We start from the raw sequence: 19,218 nt of genomic DNA, 5'->3' as shown, positions 1-19,218 counted from the left end.
AGGCTGTATAAGGTGGTTAATTAAAATATGCAAAATCCAAGAGGCAAGTCTCCCTTAAACATTAACAAAACTGCCTCTTTCTCCTACTCTTTCAGGCTCCTTTTTGCCTGCTGTTGTAGCTGGAGACATTTTCAACGTCTGGAATGGTGTTTACTATTGTTCATACTTCTTTTCAAAACATGACCTCACTTACTGAGCTTATTTCAAGTCATTTGTACAGCAACTCAACAACTCTTAAGATGTCCCAATTGGTATTATTTTGTAAAGCTAGAGATCTGAAATATCTGTGCAAACATAGCACTGGACTTCAATTCAGAGGATCTCAAAATATCTCTACAAGGCCACGCTCTCACCAAGTTGAAGATCAAAGTCCTTGTTCAAATTTGAGCAATAATTTTGAAAAACAGAAGCCACTTCGCTGGCAGCAAGAACAATGTTTTTTCCCCTGAGAATCATTCTAAGCTGAAACCCTAAAAAAGCCTGTATCGAGGGAAACAGGTTTTTATTACTATAAAGAAAATGGTTGGTGTCATGGGGTATGCCCCCAAACTACTGATTTCAGAAAGCTTTGACCTGTGAGGTAATACAAGTCTCTTGGATAAACACTGAGGTGTTTCTGTTGTATCTGACATAAATGTTTGCTGCTGTTAGGGAAGAGACTTCTGCAATTCTATCACAACAAAAAACAGGCAATAAAATAAGGAATATCAGACTACAGAAGAGGCTGATGGAGAGAGGCTTCTCTTCCACCATCACCTTTCCTTCAGTGCAGCGTCCCAACCACATTGTCTTCAATGACAGAGGCAGGAAAAATGAGCATGCTTGAAATGACTAACAACACTTTTTTTTTATTTCTAAAAAGCTGCCAGTAGATTCAACTCTTCTCAACACAGGAGATTTCATACTACAGGTAGGCTAGTCAAGTTGCTAAAAGCCTCCTGAAAAAGCAAAAAGTCAATCTACAAAGTACTATGTATAACTGATAAAGTATTTGATCTTTTAAAAAAGAAATCCTTAAATAATTTAAAATACACCAATTTGTTTCATTTACATCTATCAAAGGCCATTAAGCACAGAAGAGAAAGCAAACCCACCTGTTCTATCACAAAAACATAGGGTTTATCTTTTACTTTCTCGCATATTCAAAGTCACAAAACACCAGGGCCTTCATGAGAGGAGAATGACAAGGAGCTGTTCACAAATATGGGATCTACCCGTGCCCTGTATCATTAGTGCTCCCTGCAGATGCCTTCTACTAGTTACATGAACTAATTCCACTCATGAACCTACACACATCCTATTCAAGCCAGGACAATTCCAGATAACAGCACACACCACCACCTCTTCTTGGCAAGAAAAGTCTTAGTTCTACTCTCTAAACCTGAACCAAGACTGCAACAGCATCCTTACTCTGGAAGTCCGTAACAGAAAAACAGGTATTTTGATTACTTAGGAAATGCCTCAACAGATGCAGGCATAAGACAAGCACATGATTTTACCAACTATACAGTCACAGCTGTGACTTATTCTGGGGAAAACCTTCATTAAGGATGTTGATTACAACTTTGCTGAAGCAAAACCTTGCCTGCACTAGAATTTAATCCATACTCCATTTGGCTGCATTTTGTCTCGAAAGAAGCTCTGTTTGAACTGGCAAACAGCATCCTCAAAGACAGCAGAATAGAAACAAAGTTGTTGTAACTTCCTTGTCCTGGATCACGCTTTGATTTAATTACACAAGCTAGCAGGCTTTAACAGATTTAGGCAAAACTCACTGCTCTCTCCATTTTTCTGGGGTTTGGATGTATGGCATGGCACTATAGTGCTCAACCTGGTTTTCAGTTTTGAGAATTCCACAGAAATACCAAGCTCTAGAAGAAAAACCTCAAACTGCAATAACACTTACTCCAATAGCAAGTAGTTCCACAGCTGCCTCTTACTGACTGTGGCATTACTTTCATCAGTGAGCCACGTAACAATTTTTAAAAGCTGGTTTAAAATTACAGCATGGAATTGAAGCAATGTTAAATGAAGAAGTGGAAAGTTTTAAATGAACTAGTGAAAAACATATTCTCAACCTAGAAATGGTATTTGACTTTTTCTCTTTAAGAAAGTGTCAGTCAGTCTTGTTTTACTGTGATTAGCTCTGTTATGTAGGGAAAAAAGCAGCATTAAATTGCCTTGAATAGAGTAAGTTTAGTATTCATTGTCTGCAATACAGACTTTTTTCCTTATTCATGCTACCCAATCAAAAAATCAGTAAATAACCACACAATGCTTGATCTAGAAAGCCAGGACAAAACACCTACTCTAATAACTAACAGTGATTCGGGGCACTCCAGTGAACACAAGTCAGCTCTCAAAGCTATTCTCAAAGGCAGCACTTGTAGAACCTAATATTCAAATGTCCAAAACAGTTTTCCAGTAAATATCAAAATACTCTAGCCCACTGATCCTCAGGTTTGACAGTAAGATCAGTGCCTTCGTAATAACATTTTTTTCTAGAATATAAAAATAAGTAAGTCTGGCAGTATGTCCCAAAATAAAACAGGAGCAGGCCTGAAAATTGGCTCCCTTTTGAGTGACTCCTGTAACAGGGGATCATGCAGCCAAGCCTGCTGTTTAAATTGGGTCACAGAGTACCTCAAGTTAGGAGGGACCCATAAGGATCATGAGGTCAACTGCTTCCAGAACAGACCTTCCAAAGACACACTCACTCCCCTTTAGGAAGTCTTGCCTTAGGACTTTGCTTCCTGTACTTGCATGTTTTGTCTTTCAGAGTGCCCAACTATTGTTCCATGGAATTATTTCCCATTCAGATTTCTTCTCAATAAAAAGGAGCTCCTTCTTAGGTGTTTACTCTGCTTCCTTGCATCAGGAGGGAGGAAGACATTTAAGGCATTTCCAGTCAAGCACATGATTAGCAAATGCATGGTCTGCAGCTACAGATTTGAGTTGAAGGCATTCAAGTGATGTTAGAGGCACACTATAGGCAAGCATGTCCCAGTGCTCTGCACCCTGCTACACTCATATATAAACAGGGCTATTTACAGATATACTACTTGGCTTGTTCTGTTCTCTACTTTCTTTTCACACCTTGAAGCTCATATACATGGCAAGAGCCTTAACTTGTCCTTCGGTGCCTCAAGGCCAAAGGACAGTGTGCCATTTTAAGGCACTTGAGCCCTGTAGGCTTTGGCTTCCCTGATCTCATGCTACTTTACTTAGGCTTGTCATGCAAACAAAATACAGTATTTGTGCCAGGTAACAGGAGAATTTGGGGTTGCAACAGGAAGTATATGGCTAGATAACAACTTCAATAGAGTTACATGTTTAGATTTATGCCCATGAGAGGAGGCGTGTTGTGTAACAAATGCTGAGAAAGGCTGACATGGACATTTGTTAGAAAGAACTGCACATGGTCTGTAAATGTGGAAGTTACTCTTGAGGAAAAATAAAACCAAAAGTGGTGCAAGACAACCAGAGAGAGCACAAGAAAGCACTCTGAGGCTGGCTGGGAAGAGCAATGACAGTTTCCCCCCTCCTAGAGGCAGGCTGTCTCTCCAGTGCAGGCAGAGAGAGAGTGCAGATGGTGATGGCAATGTGCATTTTGCCATGCTTTTTTCCCAGCACTAGCCTTTCATCATCAGACTCAGTCATAACACTGCATTCTTATTTTCCCTCACCATTATGACTATTTGTGCTGACTGCAGTACATTAACCATGTGCAAATGAAGCATAATTCACCAGCTGTTCAGCTTCTGTGCAGGTCTATGATGGCCTAATATTTACCAAGTAATTAAATGTCTTACCTACTTTGGTGGGCACTACTTTTGGTTTTCTGGGATATAAACACAAATCTACAAACCAAGAGGCAAGGAAAGCTGAAGGGGGAATTCTCACACCAGTTCTAGTTGCTTCCCATGAGAGCAAGCCATAACAATGCTATTAATATTTGCAAGTGCAAGGCCACAAGAGCAACAACTGACGATAACAGCAGATAACAAGACATGGAACAGCGTCAAAGAGACTCTGGAAAACATTGTGTCAAGAGCTTAAGGGAAATGATACCTAGATGCAACTGCAGGCTAACAGCATCACCAGTAATTGCTGCCTTCCTGTGTAACAGGGATGTGTCTGAACTTTTGCTTATCCTTTGAAAAGGGGCTGTGATGGCCCCAAACACACAACTGGAGTGCACATCACATCCCTGCCTTATTTCGTCACCTCACATGGAGAATTAACAAAATGGGGGAAAAAATTAAGTCATATCTGATCTATATTATAATGTGGAATTATTCATGAAAGACCTGATAGAACACAAAACATCAGTGTTCAGTTTATGTAACCCAAACACACATGTGTAACACACGCTTCACAACTAAAACCTGGATGAGGTCCCTCATAGCATTTTGAAAAGGAAGAGAGTGGACACAACTAAAACCAAATCCGATTTTCTTGCAGCATTATTTCAGTAATATTTAATTTGGTTACTTCCAAAGTGCCCCTGGATTTTATAAGCCAAAAAAAAAAGAAGTAACAGAAACTGAAATATGAAGAATGCGCCATCTGTAAAGACCCATCTGCAAAAACAAGACTCATTCTATTGACAGAAATTTATGTATTTTAAGCACACTTTTACGAGTAAATATAAATGCAAAAATGTTTTTATCACTGTAAGTCTCACCTTTGAGAGAAGATTTTTTGAACCAATGCTGTAGCCTTTAAGGCTCTCATGCAACTTCTGCAGGTGCTGCACAACTCTTCTTTGTTGGTCATCGTTCCTCAGCTCTTCTTGCTTAATCAGAAAGTCATAATGTTCTAAAGGTCCACTGCAAACCAATAAGGCTCTGGCGTTTGCATCTGTAGGAGTACCAGGGACTGTTCTCTCATCTGCCTGAGCTGTGTATGCTGTGAAAATAAACGCAGCCAAGTCAAACAGAAGTTTTGAAAAGCATCTTCCTATAAACAACATACATTTGTAACATTTACACAAAGACATAAATTACTTAGTTACACAATCACTAGAGTATGTTACCTCTTCATTTTTCATTAACTCCATTTCTAACTACTCTAGTAGTATTTTTTAACATTTATTTTTGTTGTTAACAAGCACACTAAGAAGTCCAGATGGAGAGTTGGTAAGATTTGTATCAGCTGTTGCAAGGGAAGTTTTCCAAAAAAACCATTTCAAAATTCCAAAGTGCATTTCTTTGAATAGATAATCCTTTAGATAATATTTTAGAAAGTATTTAAAGGTCAGCAAACAGGAGAACAAACCAGGAGTTCTCTAAGGAAGTTGAGTGAAACACCACACTAAGCAAGGCAGAAGAGACAGGGGTGAGCACAAGCAGGAATTGTGTTGAAAAAAAGAAATAAAAAAAATAAAAAGGGATAATTGCTAGACATAAAATAAGATATAACTAGGAAAGGAAAGCATGTACAGGATTACGAACGCTTGCCAAATCATTAAGATCAGAAACAATGGCACACACCAAAATGCTGTTAAATATCTTGTTTGCTGCCATTGTCATTTAATAGGTTAAGTATAATAAAGAAAAACATAATTTGTAGCAATGATAAAGGGAATAGATTTGAGTGCAGGAAAAACATATCGAAGACTGCAAAGTTTTGATATTTTTAACACTGCAAGATCTAAGTAAATTTATCCTTAAATGTTTTAGATCTGTTTCCCAAGCACGCAATGGGCTCTAACAGCTTGCTTTGAAGCCTCGCTGAAGGCAGGTAAGGTTACAAAACACGAGGAAAATGAAAAAAAAATTGTCTTTAAGAAGAGAAAGGTAAATCCAGAAATTCATAGGCCAGTCAGCACAACTTCAGAACACTGAAAAATACCAGAACAACTACAAGCAGATTTTTTTTAATAAAGCACTTAACAAGATAACAACATAATAAATAAAAGGCAACATCAGCTCCTCAGAAACCTACAAGATCAAAACATTTTCCTCTCTGATCAGACAACATGCTTAATGGGCAGAGGAAAAACACCGTAATTGCAGCAACATTTTATCACACAGCATTCTCATCTATAAAGCAGGAAAGTAAGTTGGAAATTAAGTACTTTTGAGTAGGAATGAAACAGCTGGAAAAATGATATTGAATGAATAATTACTACAGTTAAACCAGGTGTATATTTGTAGTAGAGTTTCAGCGAGGGCTCAGAGTCTCCTCTTGGCGCAATCCAGATTTTCCATTCATGTTAAATACAGCAAAATAAATTACCTGGACTAGGAACGCAGACAACTGAAAATCAAGGGAAGGCAAATCCATTCTGACAAACTGGACAAGTAGTCTAATACAAATAGGATGCAATTCAATAGGGACAAGCTATGGTAATTAGAGAAAATAAGTAACCGAAGAGATGGGCAACAACCAGCTAAAGGGCAGCTCTGCAAAAGGGATCCAGGGGCTACATTGGATCACAAACTGACAGCGAGATACCATAACACTATTAAAGGAAAAAATAAACAAAACTAAAATAAACACAAGTACTCCAAGATAAGCACACATGAAAAAATACTTGGTATATTAAACACTGGTGTAGTCTGCCCTGAAATACACTTTTCAATTTTCACATCATACGTTATGAGAAGCATGAAGCAAATGGGAGAGTAGATGGTGACTTAAAGGACTGTTTTCCAAAATATGAGTAACAATCCAGAAAGAAGCTGTAAGAGGCACAAAAAAGTTTTAAATAGTTCTAAGAGATATAAAATGAATATAGTTAGAAAAGATGGGTAAAACTGAACAATTAGATCAAATTATGTTTATTTATTGCAAGTAACACCTTAGTTTCTCCATAGCCCAACTATCACTGTTTACATCTACAGTCAATAATTGCACCACTTTCTCCTGTCCTGAAGGAACTGAGTTATTGCTTAGAAATAAAAATAATTAGCTGATCCCCAGGTAAAGAGGTCACATAAAGAAAGCTGTGTTCAAAGTCTGTTACTGCAAAAATTTGAGTGAAACCTTCTTCAGAGAAGAAAAGCACATAGATATCTCCAGATACATACCAGATACTGAGAAAATGAAAGGAAGTTGTATTTATACAGATATCTTAGTAACTGTAATTAAGGCAGTAAAATGGATTCATAGTCTAGAAGCTGTAAAACTTCCATTGATGGGGTAAGTTTTAAAAGTAAGTTTCACAAAAATCTGCCAGGAACAGATCAGCAAAGCCGGACCTGCCTCTCAAGGGAAGGGGAAAAGGGACAGATGATAGAACGGTTTGGGTTGGAAGAGACCTTAAAGATCATCTACTTCCAATCCCCCTGCCATGGGCAGGGACACCTCTCACTAGACCAGGTTGCTCAGATGCTCTCTCAGAAGTGTTTCTCATCTTGTTCAACCATTCCACTCCCACATAAAGTCAGCCTCAGTCCTGTGATCTGTAGCCCTGAACTGTCCATGCCTTTGCAGTGTGTAGAAGCTGATGGCTCCACAAGCTCCAGTGTGCCCCATTACACCTATAAATCCAATAGTTCCTAGTGCTTAGCAAAAGATGGGAAAAAATAAAAAAATAAAAGCTGACTTAGGAGTCAAGAAAGGGTTTGTGGCTCGTGACCTTCATGGCCATAGATAAGGCACACCAGCAGGACTGCTCAGAAGCCTGGGGTTTGTCTCAGCTTACATGTCCTCACAGCTAACCATCCTGGGAGTGGAAGATAATACACTGTCACTAACAGATGACAGAAATGGAAAGCATGCCCAAGTGGCAACAAAGGGTGTCCTGGCACAAATTACTCACTGTTCTCCAACAATAATATTCAATGTTGAGATTTAAATATGATGGGGGTACACTACAGTACACTACCAGGAGATACCCAATAACTGCTTAACTTGTTGCAAAAAAGGCAGATGCTTTTGAAGAGCAAGTAGGATCAACAGAAGACAGCTATAAAAGTGATTAACTACTCTAAGAGACAGAAAAAAATGTGGGTCTTCCATTCTAACCTGCATTTTTTATGGAACAGATTGTAAAATTCTCATTCACTCAACTACGAATCTAAAGTAGACTAATAAAGAAAAGAAACTAGAATTTTTAACACATAGCAGAGGAATACCAGGCAATTACCCTCCATAATTTTACATAAAGGAAACTACTGTTGGAATAGGAATCATGTATGATTCAGTGCACTAAGTGCAGTCCTCCAGCCCTCCTCTCCACATTGCAAAATCTAAGTTTTCATTTATCTCTTCCTGTTTCATTATCTAATCTTTGGATTACATCAACTGCTACCAAATTTTTATTGCCTCTCTTCTGAAATCTTGAAGTGCAACATATGAAAAAGTATCTTCTATCTCTATGTAGTGTTCTAGATATGATGACAGAAAAGCACTGCATAAGTTCATGATTCACCCAGCTTTACATAAAGCAGGGTACAACCAGACATAGAGTTATCCACAACCTGCCACTGTCAGGGCACAGGACAGTGTTGGATGTTACCACATTTAACCTCATTCTTCAGATTTGGCACCAAGTTGCAACTTTTCACTAACTTCCTGTTCTCCAAACATACATATTTAAGTATCATCTCGTTTCAAAACATAAATTAGCTCTTTACATTTGCCTTGCTGCTTGCCTTTCTCGCTTTTCATCTTTTCTGCTTGCCATAGCTGCACCAAAGACCTACTGTGATATATCCAAAAAGGCTTTGCGTTGGAGAAATCTGAGGGTAAAGACTCACCAAAGCCAAAAACCCCTTACAAATGTAGAAATGTCTAAAGAAAACACCAAACTGGAATTACGAAAAAATTCTTTAGAGTGGGGAACTTAAGACACCTTCAATAAACTGACAGTAATTTACCACTGCAAAGATATGTGGCTACTTAAAAATATAAGAAGTGTTCTTAACTCCAGGGACCTTCTGCTCTGGAAAAGCACAACAAATTGGAAAACTGATCAGTATGTTGCTGAGTTTTTCTCCTGCCACTTAGAACTGATGTCTGAGATGACACAGAAAAAAGCATGCAAGTTTAATGACACAGCTTATGAAAGCAACAGCTGCAGCTGAGGCAGGCACCAGTTATTTATGTGTGAAGACAAACCGAACTGGAAGTTGGGTTGCAGCACATCAAAAACTGATCTTAACAGTAGCCAAGAGGCTACAAATACAGAAGGGTAACCAAGATAAACACCACTCACCCCAGCAATCCTTATCTATTCCCAAGTAGTTGGATTTCGTTATGTAAGGTTTTGAACCATGTCTAAAATCTGTCAGAAAAAAATTCCTGTGACACAAATCCTAACATGTCCTTGTCTCTCCTCTATTTCAGGGTCTCAGAAAAGGACCTGGGCTCCCCTGACATGACTTTCATCTTTGCAATCTTTCCATCACAGCAGAAACTGATGCTTTTGAACTTATTAATCTGTGAGTTTTAAAGTAACACAGAAATATTTCATGTGACTGTAAGATGACCATTCACTTCTGGGAAAGACAAAATATTGCACATCCACAGAGGAATAAAAAATTTGGTCAGCAAAATCATAGAATCACAGAATCGATTGGGTTGGAAAAGACCTCTGAGATCATCAAGTCCAACCCTTGGTCCAATTCCAGTCCATTTACCAGATCATGGCAATCAGTGCCATGGCCAATCTCAGTTTAAAAACCTCCAGGGATGGGGAATCCACCACCTCTCTGGGCAGCCCATTCCAATGCCTGATTGCTCTCTCGGGAAAGAACTTTTTTCTGATCTCCAACTTAAATTTCCCCTGGCAGAGCTTGAGCCTGTGCCCCCTTGTCCTATTGCTGAGTGCCTGGGAGAAGAGAAATCTCTCACTGCCCTCAAACTGTCTTTTAAACACATTATTAGAATTGTATGGGCTGAAAAAGAAAAACCTTGACAGATAGATACTATGCAGCTAAGGAAGCAAAGATCAAACAAAACCAAACTTCTTATTCCAAAATAAAAGTCATGCTTCCAATAACAATATTCACCTCACTAGAGGGTCACTCACAGACAGTACACACGAAAATGTGTATTACTAGTTCTGGAAACAAAGTTGAAAAATCCCTTCAGGGGACTGATGATGGAAAAAAAAATCACTTTGAGCTGAATGTGTCCTTCAAGCCACTCCCTCGTGAGAATAGCCAGAAATAGTTTTCATTCATGGACATTAAGGCTGGAAGATAACATTGACCTTTCTAAGTACAAGCAAAGTTCAATTTATCAAATTCTCTCTGAACTAATTACAGCATATTTTGAAGAAAATATATTCTGAAGACATAAGAGATGGAGAATTAACCCTTTCCTGTGACAAACTGCTGTAATGGCTAATTACTATTTGACTTAAAAATAAAAAAATATTTCCAACCAGTATTTCCAACCAAACTCATGGAGGTTACAAGTGCACCAAAGAAGGACCCCAAAATCACCCAACTGCCACCTTTGCTGAAAGGCATAATCAACAAGCTGGAACAGCTTCTGTTAAACCAGTGTTAGGGCAAAGCACAGGAATCACATCTGTTTCATTACTGCTCTGCTGATGCAATCTGCCTTGAGAGCTTTTCACAAACCCTGGAATTTGTGTGAGCAGAGAAAAAAAAATAACAGAAAGCACCTTTTAAAAAACATCCTGTTTTCAACAATCCAAGCTGAAGTTCAGGATAGTTGTTTGGGCTGCAGTGAAGTCAAACTGCTTCAACCCCTGAATCCCTAATGTAAAGCTGCTAAAATTGCCTATGAAACATAATTGCCATGACAGAAAAAGAGGTTTTTGAAGTCAGAGGGCACCTTTATCGACAGGGAGGTGGTATCAGAGACTTCCCTGAACTCAGAATTAAGCAGGTAACAGAACTGCTGCAATCTCTCCTTCTTAGGTGGTATCAGAGTGAGGAGGAAGGGCAATGGTACAGTGTTGTAGCTCCAAAGATTATTTTCCTGCAGGAGAATGGGAGCAAAGGTAGCAAAACATCAGAAAAGACAACTTTTTTGCATACTAGTACATGTGGATAATAATAATAATGTTCTCCTGTCTCATCTCTTATTAAAAATATGTGCAAGTTTTGCAGAATCAGCCTCAAACAGCTAACCTGCCCCATGATGAACAAGGATTTGGATGAGTTGTACACATGTTTTGAAGTTAAGCATATGAGTAAACCTGCAGAAGAACACAGACTTTGCATGTAAACTTCCTGGGGAAGAGATCATGTGTTGGTTATAAAGCAGAAAATATATTTAAACAATTGCTCCTTTCAAAATAGTTTACAATGATTAATGACAAGAACATGAGAGGAGGGCACCTGAAAAAATTACTTACTTTCCAATGCTTAAGAGAAAGCTTAAAAAAGCAAAGTCCCATCAGCCATGCTGAGGGGAGGACAACACACTAAGTTATCTGCAGAAACTGAAAATGTTAGGCCAATATTAAGTAAAACACATAAACCCCCACACTTGCTGAATGGGAAGTTCTAGCCAGGTGGGGGTTGGTCTCTTCTCCCAGGCACTCAGCAATAGGACAAGGGGGCACAGGCTCAAGCTCTGCCAGGGGAAATTTAAGTTGGAGATCAGAAAAAAATTCTTTCCCGAGAGAGCAATCAGGCATTGGAATGGGCTGCCCAGAGAGGTGGTGGATTCCCCATCCCTGGAGGTTTTTAAACTGAGATTGGACATGTCGCTGAGTGCCATGATCTGGTAAATGGACTGGGGTTGGACCAAGGGTTGGACTCGGTGATCTCTGAGGTCTTTTCCAATCCAATCAATTCTATGATTCTATGAAATTAGCAGTTCAAACCAGAAGAAGCAGTTTGCAGCAAAGACATAAGGACAAGGTCTTGCACCATTGTCTTATTACATGACCTTAGGTGAACGACTAAAGCCTAAGGCCTTCCTTCAGTCCATTGATTTAGGCAGTACAGGAACCAGTGTTTAAGCTTCTAGAAAAACATGTGAGGGTTAGAACTAGAATTACACTTTGTTGCATACCAGCAAGTGACATTATTCTGAAAAAAAAATTACTTTTTCCATGCATACCCCATTTAATAGTCTGACCTACAGATAAATGTAGAAACACAGAAGTTTACCAGTGAAATGGGAACTTTATTTAGACAAATACTATTTGTGAAATCTTTAAGTTAAAGAAAAGATACAAAACTGTGGAAAGCAAATCACAAAACCAAGGAAAATACTATAAACCAGTGATCATAAAACCAAGATTATAAATCAACTCAGTGATGGCTGCCCAGCCCTGCTGATGTCCTCAAACAACATATCCAAGGACCACCATCCCTTTAACATGGAAGCTGGAAAACTGTGCCTAAAGCCACTGGATTTGCTCTAATAACTTTTTCTAAACGGTAGTTTTGGTTATAAAAACCAAACTACAGAGATTTCAAGTGTTAAGACCAGTATCAAATACAATACATATAACCAACAATCCACTAATTGCAATGCTTGTCTGTTTTTCTTAGGACATACAAACATTGTACAATCACAACATAACGTGCATGTGAACATTTATTTAGCGACCCTGGGACCTACCTGTGGCCAAATGAATTCTCAACACTTTTGCCAGACTGGCAGAGGACGAAGAGCTCTCCGAGAAGCAAAAAAACCTCTGCTGCTGACCCAAGCCTCACAAAGCCCCACGGATCTGTGGTTGCCCTGACTTTTAAAGCACGGCTGTCAGACACAGCACGGCTGCTGCCACACACCGGAGGACCCTTGAGGGAGAGCAGTCCCTCACACACCGTAAGCCGAGCCACAGGGCCCGCACCCACCGAGCACCCGGTGCAGCCGCGGGGCAGCGCAGTTAACCAGGCACGGCACCGACGCGCTGTTTCCCGGGGGGGAAAGCGGCCCCATGGATTCGGGAAGCCCCGCCCGCGGTCCCCCAGGGCACCACCCGGCAGACGGGTCCCCTCCGGGGCTGCGCCGCGGACAGGCCCAGCCCGGGGCAGGTCCCGGCACAGCGGCCTCTCCCGTGGGGCACCGGCCCCATCCCCTGTCCCCGACCCGCCTCCGCCGGGGGAGACCCGCGGCACGGCGGGGAGGGACGGGAGCGCCGCCCCGGCTGCTGCGGCAGCCCCGGGTGCCCCGCCAGGACTGACCTCTGTGCGCCGGGGCCGGGCGGGCACCGCGCCCCGCAGCCCGCAGCACCCACCGCGCTGTAGCCAAGGGCAACGCGAGCGCCGCCATCTTCCCGGCACGGCCGGCGCGCGGGGCACGCTGGGAAATGGAGTCCCGCGGGCCGCTGGGGGAGCTGCTCCCGCCTGGACACCGGAACACTGCGGCGATAAGGCTGGGAAAGAGCTCCGAGGCCAACCTTCCACCATGCGTGTGCATGGCCAGACTTCGCGAACGCAGATTTGGGCAGGGCTCTCCCCACGTGGGTGTGCCCTTCCAGCCTGCACAGTGGATTTTTTAGGTCAGGCACAGGGTGCACAGAACTGGCCCCACCGTTTAAGTCCTGAGGTCCATCTGCCACGGCCGAGCGAGCTTGGACAGTGACAGGGAAGTCCTCGGGACTGTCACAGCACCCGGTACTAACCGGGGCTGACCCTGCTGAACATCCGAGATGTGACGGGATGGGATGGCAGGGAGGCATTGAACTGCCAGGGGACGGTCCCCACTGAGACTGGAACTCAGGGCCTTTGGGATTCAGAGTTCAGGGTGCTCTCCTTTACACCACGGGACCACCATGCAGTCTTTCCTGAAAAATCTCCTGGGATGATGACTCCACCACCCCTCTGGGCACCCCATTCCAATGTCTAATCACCCTTGCTGTGAAGAAATTCTTCCTAATATCCAACCTGAACTTCCCCTACATCCTCTCGTCCTGTCACTAGTTGCCTGGAGAAGAGACTGACTCCCACATGGCTACAGCCTCCTTTCAGGTAGTTACAGAGAGCAGTAAGATCACCCTAGAGGGGCAGGGGTCTCTGGTGGTCTTTGGGGATGAAGTCAGTACTCTTCCTCCAGTGAACTTTTTACCTTTTCCTCAAAACTGCTTCAAACCGGGCTTGTTGGCAACTGTAACAAGTCTAAGTGGTGAATTTGTCTACTCATCTTGTTCTTTTGACATATCTTCTGATTTATCTTCGTTTCATAGGGTATCCTGGCTGTTTTAATTAGTCCAAGAGGCTCTGGGAACTCTTGGTATGGCATCTTCAAGAACAGGTTTGTACCTTGTGGTTTTTGCTGAATGTTATACAGTGAATTTTATAATAACTACTAAGCAAACTCTATGACAGGTATATTGATTAATAACATTATCAATTAATAAGCATAAGTCCCCCCAATCATCTGCACAAGGGCTGTGTTCCCTGCACAGCCACCACAGCCACTCGTCAGGAATCGCAGCTCCCAGACCCACCTGAAGCCACGTGTACAGCACAACTCATGCACTCCAGTTTTCAAACAACTTCCTTGTCCTCCTCAGCATGAGGAAGAACTTTACTCTGAGGGTGACAGAGCACTGAACAGGCTGCACAGGGACGTTGTGGAGTCTCCCTCTCCGGAGACATTCAAAACCCACTTGAACATGTTCCTGTGTCACCTGCTCTGGGTGTCCCTGCCTTGGACTAGATGGTCTCCAGAGGTCCCTTCCAGCCCTAACTATTCTGTGAACCTATAATTTATATCATGTTGCCCTGTGCCTGCAGCAGGTGATGCAGCTTTCAGGTCACCTTGGCTGTCACCGAAGAGTTTTGGCAACTGAATTTGTATTTGTCAATCCTTTCTAGTTTGTGCTATTTGTTTTTATCTTTAAAAACATGGACCATAAACCACTAAAGACACATATTTGTAAAATATTAAGGACAAGTATCCCTGTGCAGAGTTACAGCCTATCTGAACATCAGCCATATCAGTTTTATGTCTATCAGTATTACTTTTATGCCTATGAGTATATATTTAAAACTCAACAAGAAGATATGTTAACATAAATAATGCAAAATCTAGAGGCTGATTCAGTCCCGTCCATCCAGTTTGTGCTTAGCACACAGTAAGCCTTGTCCTTGATATCAGTCCAGATACCCACATGTGGCCCTTGAGAGCTCCTCAGGAGAATGCTGACTCCCTTCCTCCTTTGACAGGTACCTGACTGCCTTATCCAAGCACCTCCACTGCAACTAGAAAGCTCTTTTGACAGAAAGGTACAATGCAAAAAGTCTCCCCTTCACAGGAAAGGCACTTGCACTCAGGAATCACTAACTGTAATACTCACCTGTTCACTGCCTGGCTCTGCATTCCCATCAGAAATGCACCCAAAGCTCAGGGTGGGGCTTCAGGAGATGTTGCCTGAAGGATGCATTGTGCAAGAAATAGATAACAAAATGTCTGCTTCTGATAGAAGCACAAAGGAAATGCTTAAACTGACCTTTGGTTTTGCAACATCAGAGTTCCTGTCTTATTCTAGTATTAAATTTCTGTGCAACATGAGAGGGCAAGCAAGTAATTTTCATAGACTATCAATTACCTTTATTTTTACAAAACTATTAGAAAATGTTGCTTTAGGGCACTATAGAATAGCTTGCAAACAAAAGTTGATTATATCCTGAATAGTATTGCTAATTCTAAAAATAATGTTTATGATCCTGAAAATATTAAGTGATTGAAGTTATGTTCAGCTGTTTTAAAATGCACAGTTGTTCCAGACACAGCTTCAGCACAGTACACCTAATTAAGTAGTGAACTAAAGTGCCTATTAATCACATCTTAAAAGAGCTGTTTTCAGTGCATTTTCTTTCATCTTTCCTTTATTGGGCATTTATTGGTTTTGACTCATTCTAGCACATTATAGCTATCAACACCTGTGCCCATTTAGGAATGAATTCCAGTACAAATCACAGTGAATTGAATAGACAACTCAGAGATGCATCACAATTGTTGCAATATATTTAGAAACTCAAACAAGGAAACAAACAACTTCAGTAAAAGTGATTTAAATAACAAATAAGTTATCTTTATAAACAGATTATCTCCTTGAGAACAAAGAATAAACAAGGCAACAAGAGCTGCATTTTCTTCCATTATTAACTTGGATCACAATATGAAGGGGTGAAATGCCAAGAATAATTTGAGAAAATGACAGTACAATCTTCAGCAAAAACATCTGATTTATCTAAATTGTCACTGTTTTTTTTCTTAACCTTGTTATGCAAGGCAGCATAGAAAAACTTCCCATTTGGTTCTATTCTGACATCTTCTACCTAATAATAATAATAAACTTTCTACAGAAGGCTATGAGCCTTCTATAGACTGGCAAACTCTGAAATGTCACCATGCACTGGATTGCACACCCCAGGAACTCAATGTCCATTGACTTTAAGCACTTGGCAAAGCCAAGTTTTGGTGTTAACCTACAGGACTTCCAAGTACACTTCCATAGATTACCATTCTGTGGTACTTTTGTACCCTTCATTCCCTGTACCTGTGCCTTTGCTCACCTTCAAAAATGTGACATTGCAACTGTGCAAAAATTAAACTCGCACGTGTTCAGTTCTGCTGTATTCTTAATCTGCCAGCTAGCCAAAAGTACAGGAATAAAAATCGAGTATAATCAAACCACTCCAGAGGTCCCATCTGGCCTCTAGTGATATTAACTGCACTGCTTTGAGAAATCTGGATGTGTTGAACCCCATGGAGATGGAGGTGTCCAAGAGTCTGCAGGTCTCTGCCAAACTCTTTCTGAGTTTCTGCAGAAAGAGGGCTAGGTTTGCCTGCCTGCAAGACTCCAAGATATTCCATCATGGGACACATCTTTGGCTCCCAAACACAAATGTACTTTTTATGTAGAACAGGCCATTCAGCCTACTCTGAAAATTAATTCTGTGCCTGGTTTTCATCAATACAGTTACCATCAAATGTTATTTTCCTGGGACTATGTCAAAACACTCTGGGGTAAACTTGATATGAACCTCATCTATTTTGAGTAAATCAAATATGCTGTTAATAATCTACATTACTTGTGAAGTCTCAGGTTTAATAAAGCTGCATAAATATTCCCAAAATTATGCACTTACAGCCATTTTCACTATCTGTTTACAGCTTGCTTCTCAATCAGCTCAGTGTTAGAAATTCACTGCACAGTCTTTCAGCTACACAGGCACTACTTAGGGTCTCAGAACAGGAGTTCACAGTACATGTATATATATATATATATAAATGTGGATATTACAAATTATATTTAGAAGCTTAATACTATTATCTGGCAGGCAAGTACACAATGCAGATATTCATACACCACGTTTCAAGGCACTGGCAGCTACTGCAGGGATCAGGAAGTCATTTTTCCACATAAGGCATTGCACAATTACTTCAATGCCTTGTGGTTTTGCCTAATCCAGAGTCAGCATTCCCCACAAGTTTTGACTAAATATGCCTATGATGTCTTAAATGTGTTAACCTAGGCACTTGTCAGAAATGCTGAAGAGTCCTAACTGGATAATGGAGAGATTTGGTTTCTTTTCCAGTAAAATACGACTTTTTCTTTTTAAAAACAAACAAAATACTACTGGAGAGGTATTACTATACAAAATTCAACAACTAATCATTCATTAATAACTGCTTATATGGGTTCATGCTATGAGACTCTGGTATCCATATTAAAGTCATGCCAGAAAATCCTGTGTCATGGTTGAATAAACAATGTGTAGTAACAAATCTGTGAGTATAAGTGCTTGGTTTCTTGCATCTAATCTTTGAACCTACAAACAGAGCTGACCTCTCTCCCTCCAGATTTGAAATGTAGCCCAAAGTTAATGTCAGAAACGGAATTAAAACTTTCTTTTCTGAGTTTGTGCTCACCTTCACTCTGAGAGAAGAACCAAGAGGAAACAACTACAGAGAGCGTAAGTCCAGTCCCATGATCACTAAAAACATCTGGAACTCGATTCAAAATAAACAAATGCATTTTCTGAGGATTGAATAAAAACAAGGAGGATCACGAGGCTCTGCTTCTCCCCTACCCCCTTCATTGCTTCTCTTGCCTCATTAGCCAGTGTGGCATGCATGCTTTCACTTGATGTCAGGGGGAGGCTAGTCATGGAGCAAGACATCTTTCCCTTTGTCTCCCAGGTCAGAGGATTTGTATTTGACCTCAGTGGGGAAAAACCGGAGATGGGAGACCTCATCCAACCACTGTAACCCCTTTATATACCAAATGCTGTTGACACATGGGCACTAAAACAGTCACTCCCTGTTGCTTGCCTCCACATGGCTCTCCCCCACCAGTTACTCCCGTTAGGAAAAGCAGACAGAACAGTGGTGCCCAGATGCTGTGCTGTGAGAAAAGCCTTCAACTTAAGCCTCACTCTTAGTATTTACCCAGCGTGAGAACAAATTACTGATTCATCATAGACTCAGCAAATTTCCAAAGGTACAGTACTGGACATCTTTTTGCTTTGGAACAGATAATGAAATCAGGGTTGGCCAGGAGGCAGACAATACATTAGAGTTAAGACATCAGTGCTCTGCTGCATTTTCACGTTTTCAGTCAGATGTGGCAGCACAGGTTGTGTAACAAACAAAAGCTTATCCAGATGCGTGCATATCTGATCGCAGTGGAATTAATGAGCTTTTTCTTGCCTTGCTGCAAGACCAGTTTAATAACTATTATAATTCAGGTAAGGCTCCCTTTCACTTTCGCTTTGTAAAACTGTTGTCAGCTTAATTTCTGTTTATAATTACAAAGTGAATAGTTGGCAGCTATTAGTGGAAAGAAAGGAAGTAAGGAAGGTGCACTGTAAGGGGGAGAAATAATACTGAAGGAGTGATGACAAGGAAATTCACAGAAAAGTTACCAAGCAAAACACCTACGGGATACTGTTATAGTAATTGCCTATTTTTGTGTCTTGAGTTCATCTCTGCTTTCTGATTATCTTTTTATTAAGGTAGACAACTGTTAACTAACCTTGCCAGATGTTAACTTTGAGTGTTTTTTGTGTACACAGTTTTGGAAAAAGTATCACTAGCTTTATTTTGGAGGTAGACTACAGTTTCATTCTACTTGGATAGGAAGGAGGGAGGGAAGGAAGGAAGGAGGGAGGGAAGGAGGGAGGGAAGGAAGGAAGGAGGGAAGGAAGGAAGGAAGGAAGGAAGGAAGGAAGGAAGGAAGGAAGGAAGGAAGGAAGGAAGGAAGGAAGGAAGGAAGGAAGGAAGGAAGGAAGGAAGGAAGGAAGGAAGGAAGGAAGGAAGGAAGGAAGGAAGGAAGGAAGGAAGGAAGGAAGGAAGGAAGGGAGGGAGGGAGGG

At 41.0% G+C, this 19,218-nt stretch overlaps 1 protein-coding gene and 1 long non-coding RNA gene across 3 annotated transcripts in view; one reads left to right on the top strand and one right to left on the bottom strand.

Annotated features, from left to right (window-relative positions):
- The window catches only part of AFG1L (AFG1 like ATPase), a 69,372-nt gene extending 56,198 nt beyond the window's left edge, over positions 1–13,174 (bottom strand). Inside the window, exons 1-2 of the mRNA XM_071548861.1 lie at positions 13,077–13,174; positions 4,688–4,911 (exon numbers count right to left, since the gene is read on the bottom strand). Of these exons, the coding sequence (XP_071404962.1) occupies positions 4,688–4,911; positions 13,077–13,164 (312 nt within the window). The 5' untranslated portion in view covers positions 13,165–13,174. The remainder of the gene's footprint in view (positions 1–4,687; positions 4,912–13,076) is intronic.
- An 86-nt stretch (positions 13,175–13,260) lies between these two features.
- LOC139668327 (uncharacterized) lies at positions 13,261–17,769 on the top strand. Of its 2 annotated transcripts, none has more exons than XR_011697033.1 (3): positions 13,261–13,393; positions 14,078–14,145; positions 17,707–17,769. It is a non-coding gene; the product is annotated as an uncharacterized lncRNA (long non-coding RNA). The 2 variants fall into 2 exon arrangements; XR_011697032.1 differs by lacking the exon at positions 17,707–17,769 and adding an exon at positions 15,063–15,126.
- The last annotated feature ends 1,449 nt before the right edge of the window (positions 17,770–19,218 follow it).

Source organism: Pithys albifrons, chromosome 2, assembly GCF_047495875.1.
Source record: "Pithys albifrons albifrons isolate INPA30051 chromosome 2, PitAlb_v1, whole genome shotgun sequence".
Taxonomy (NCBI): Eukaryota; Metazoa; Chordata; class Aves; order Passeriformes; family Thamnophilidae; genus Pithys; species Pithys albifrons.
Note: the sequence above shows the minus strand (reverse complement) of the source record. Positions and strands in the feature narration are given on the sequence as shown.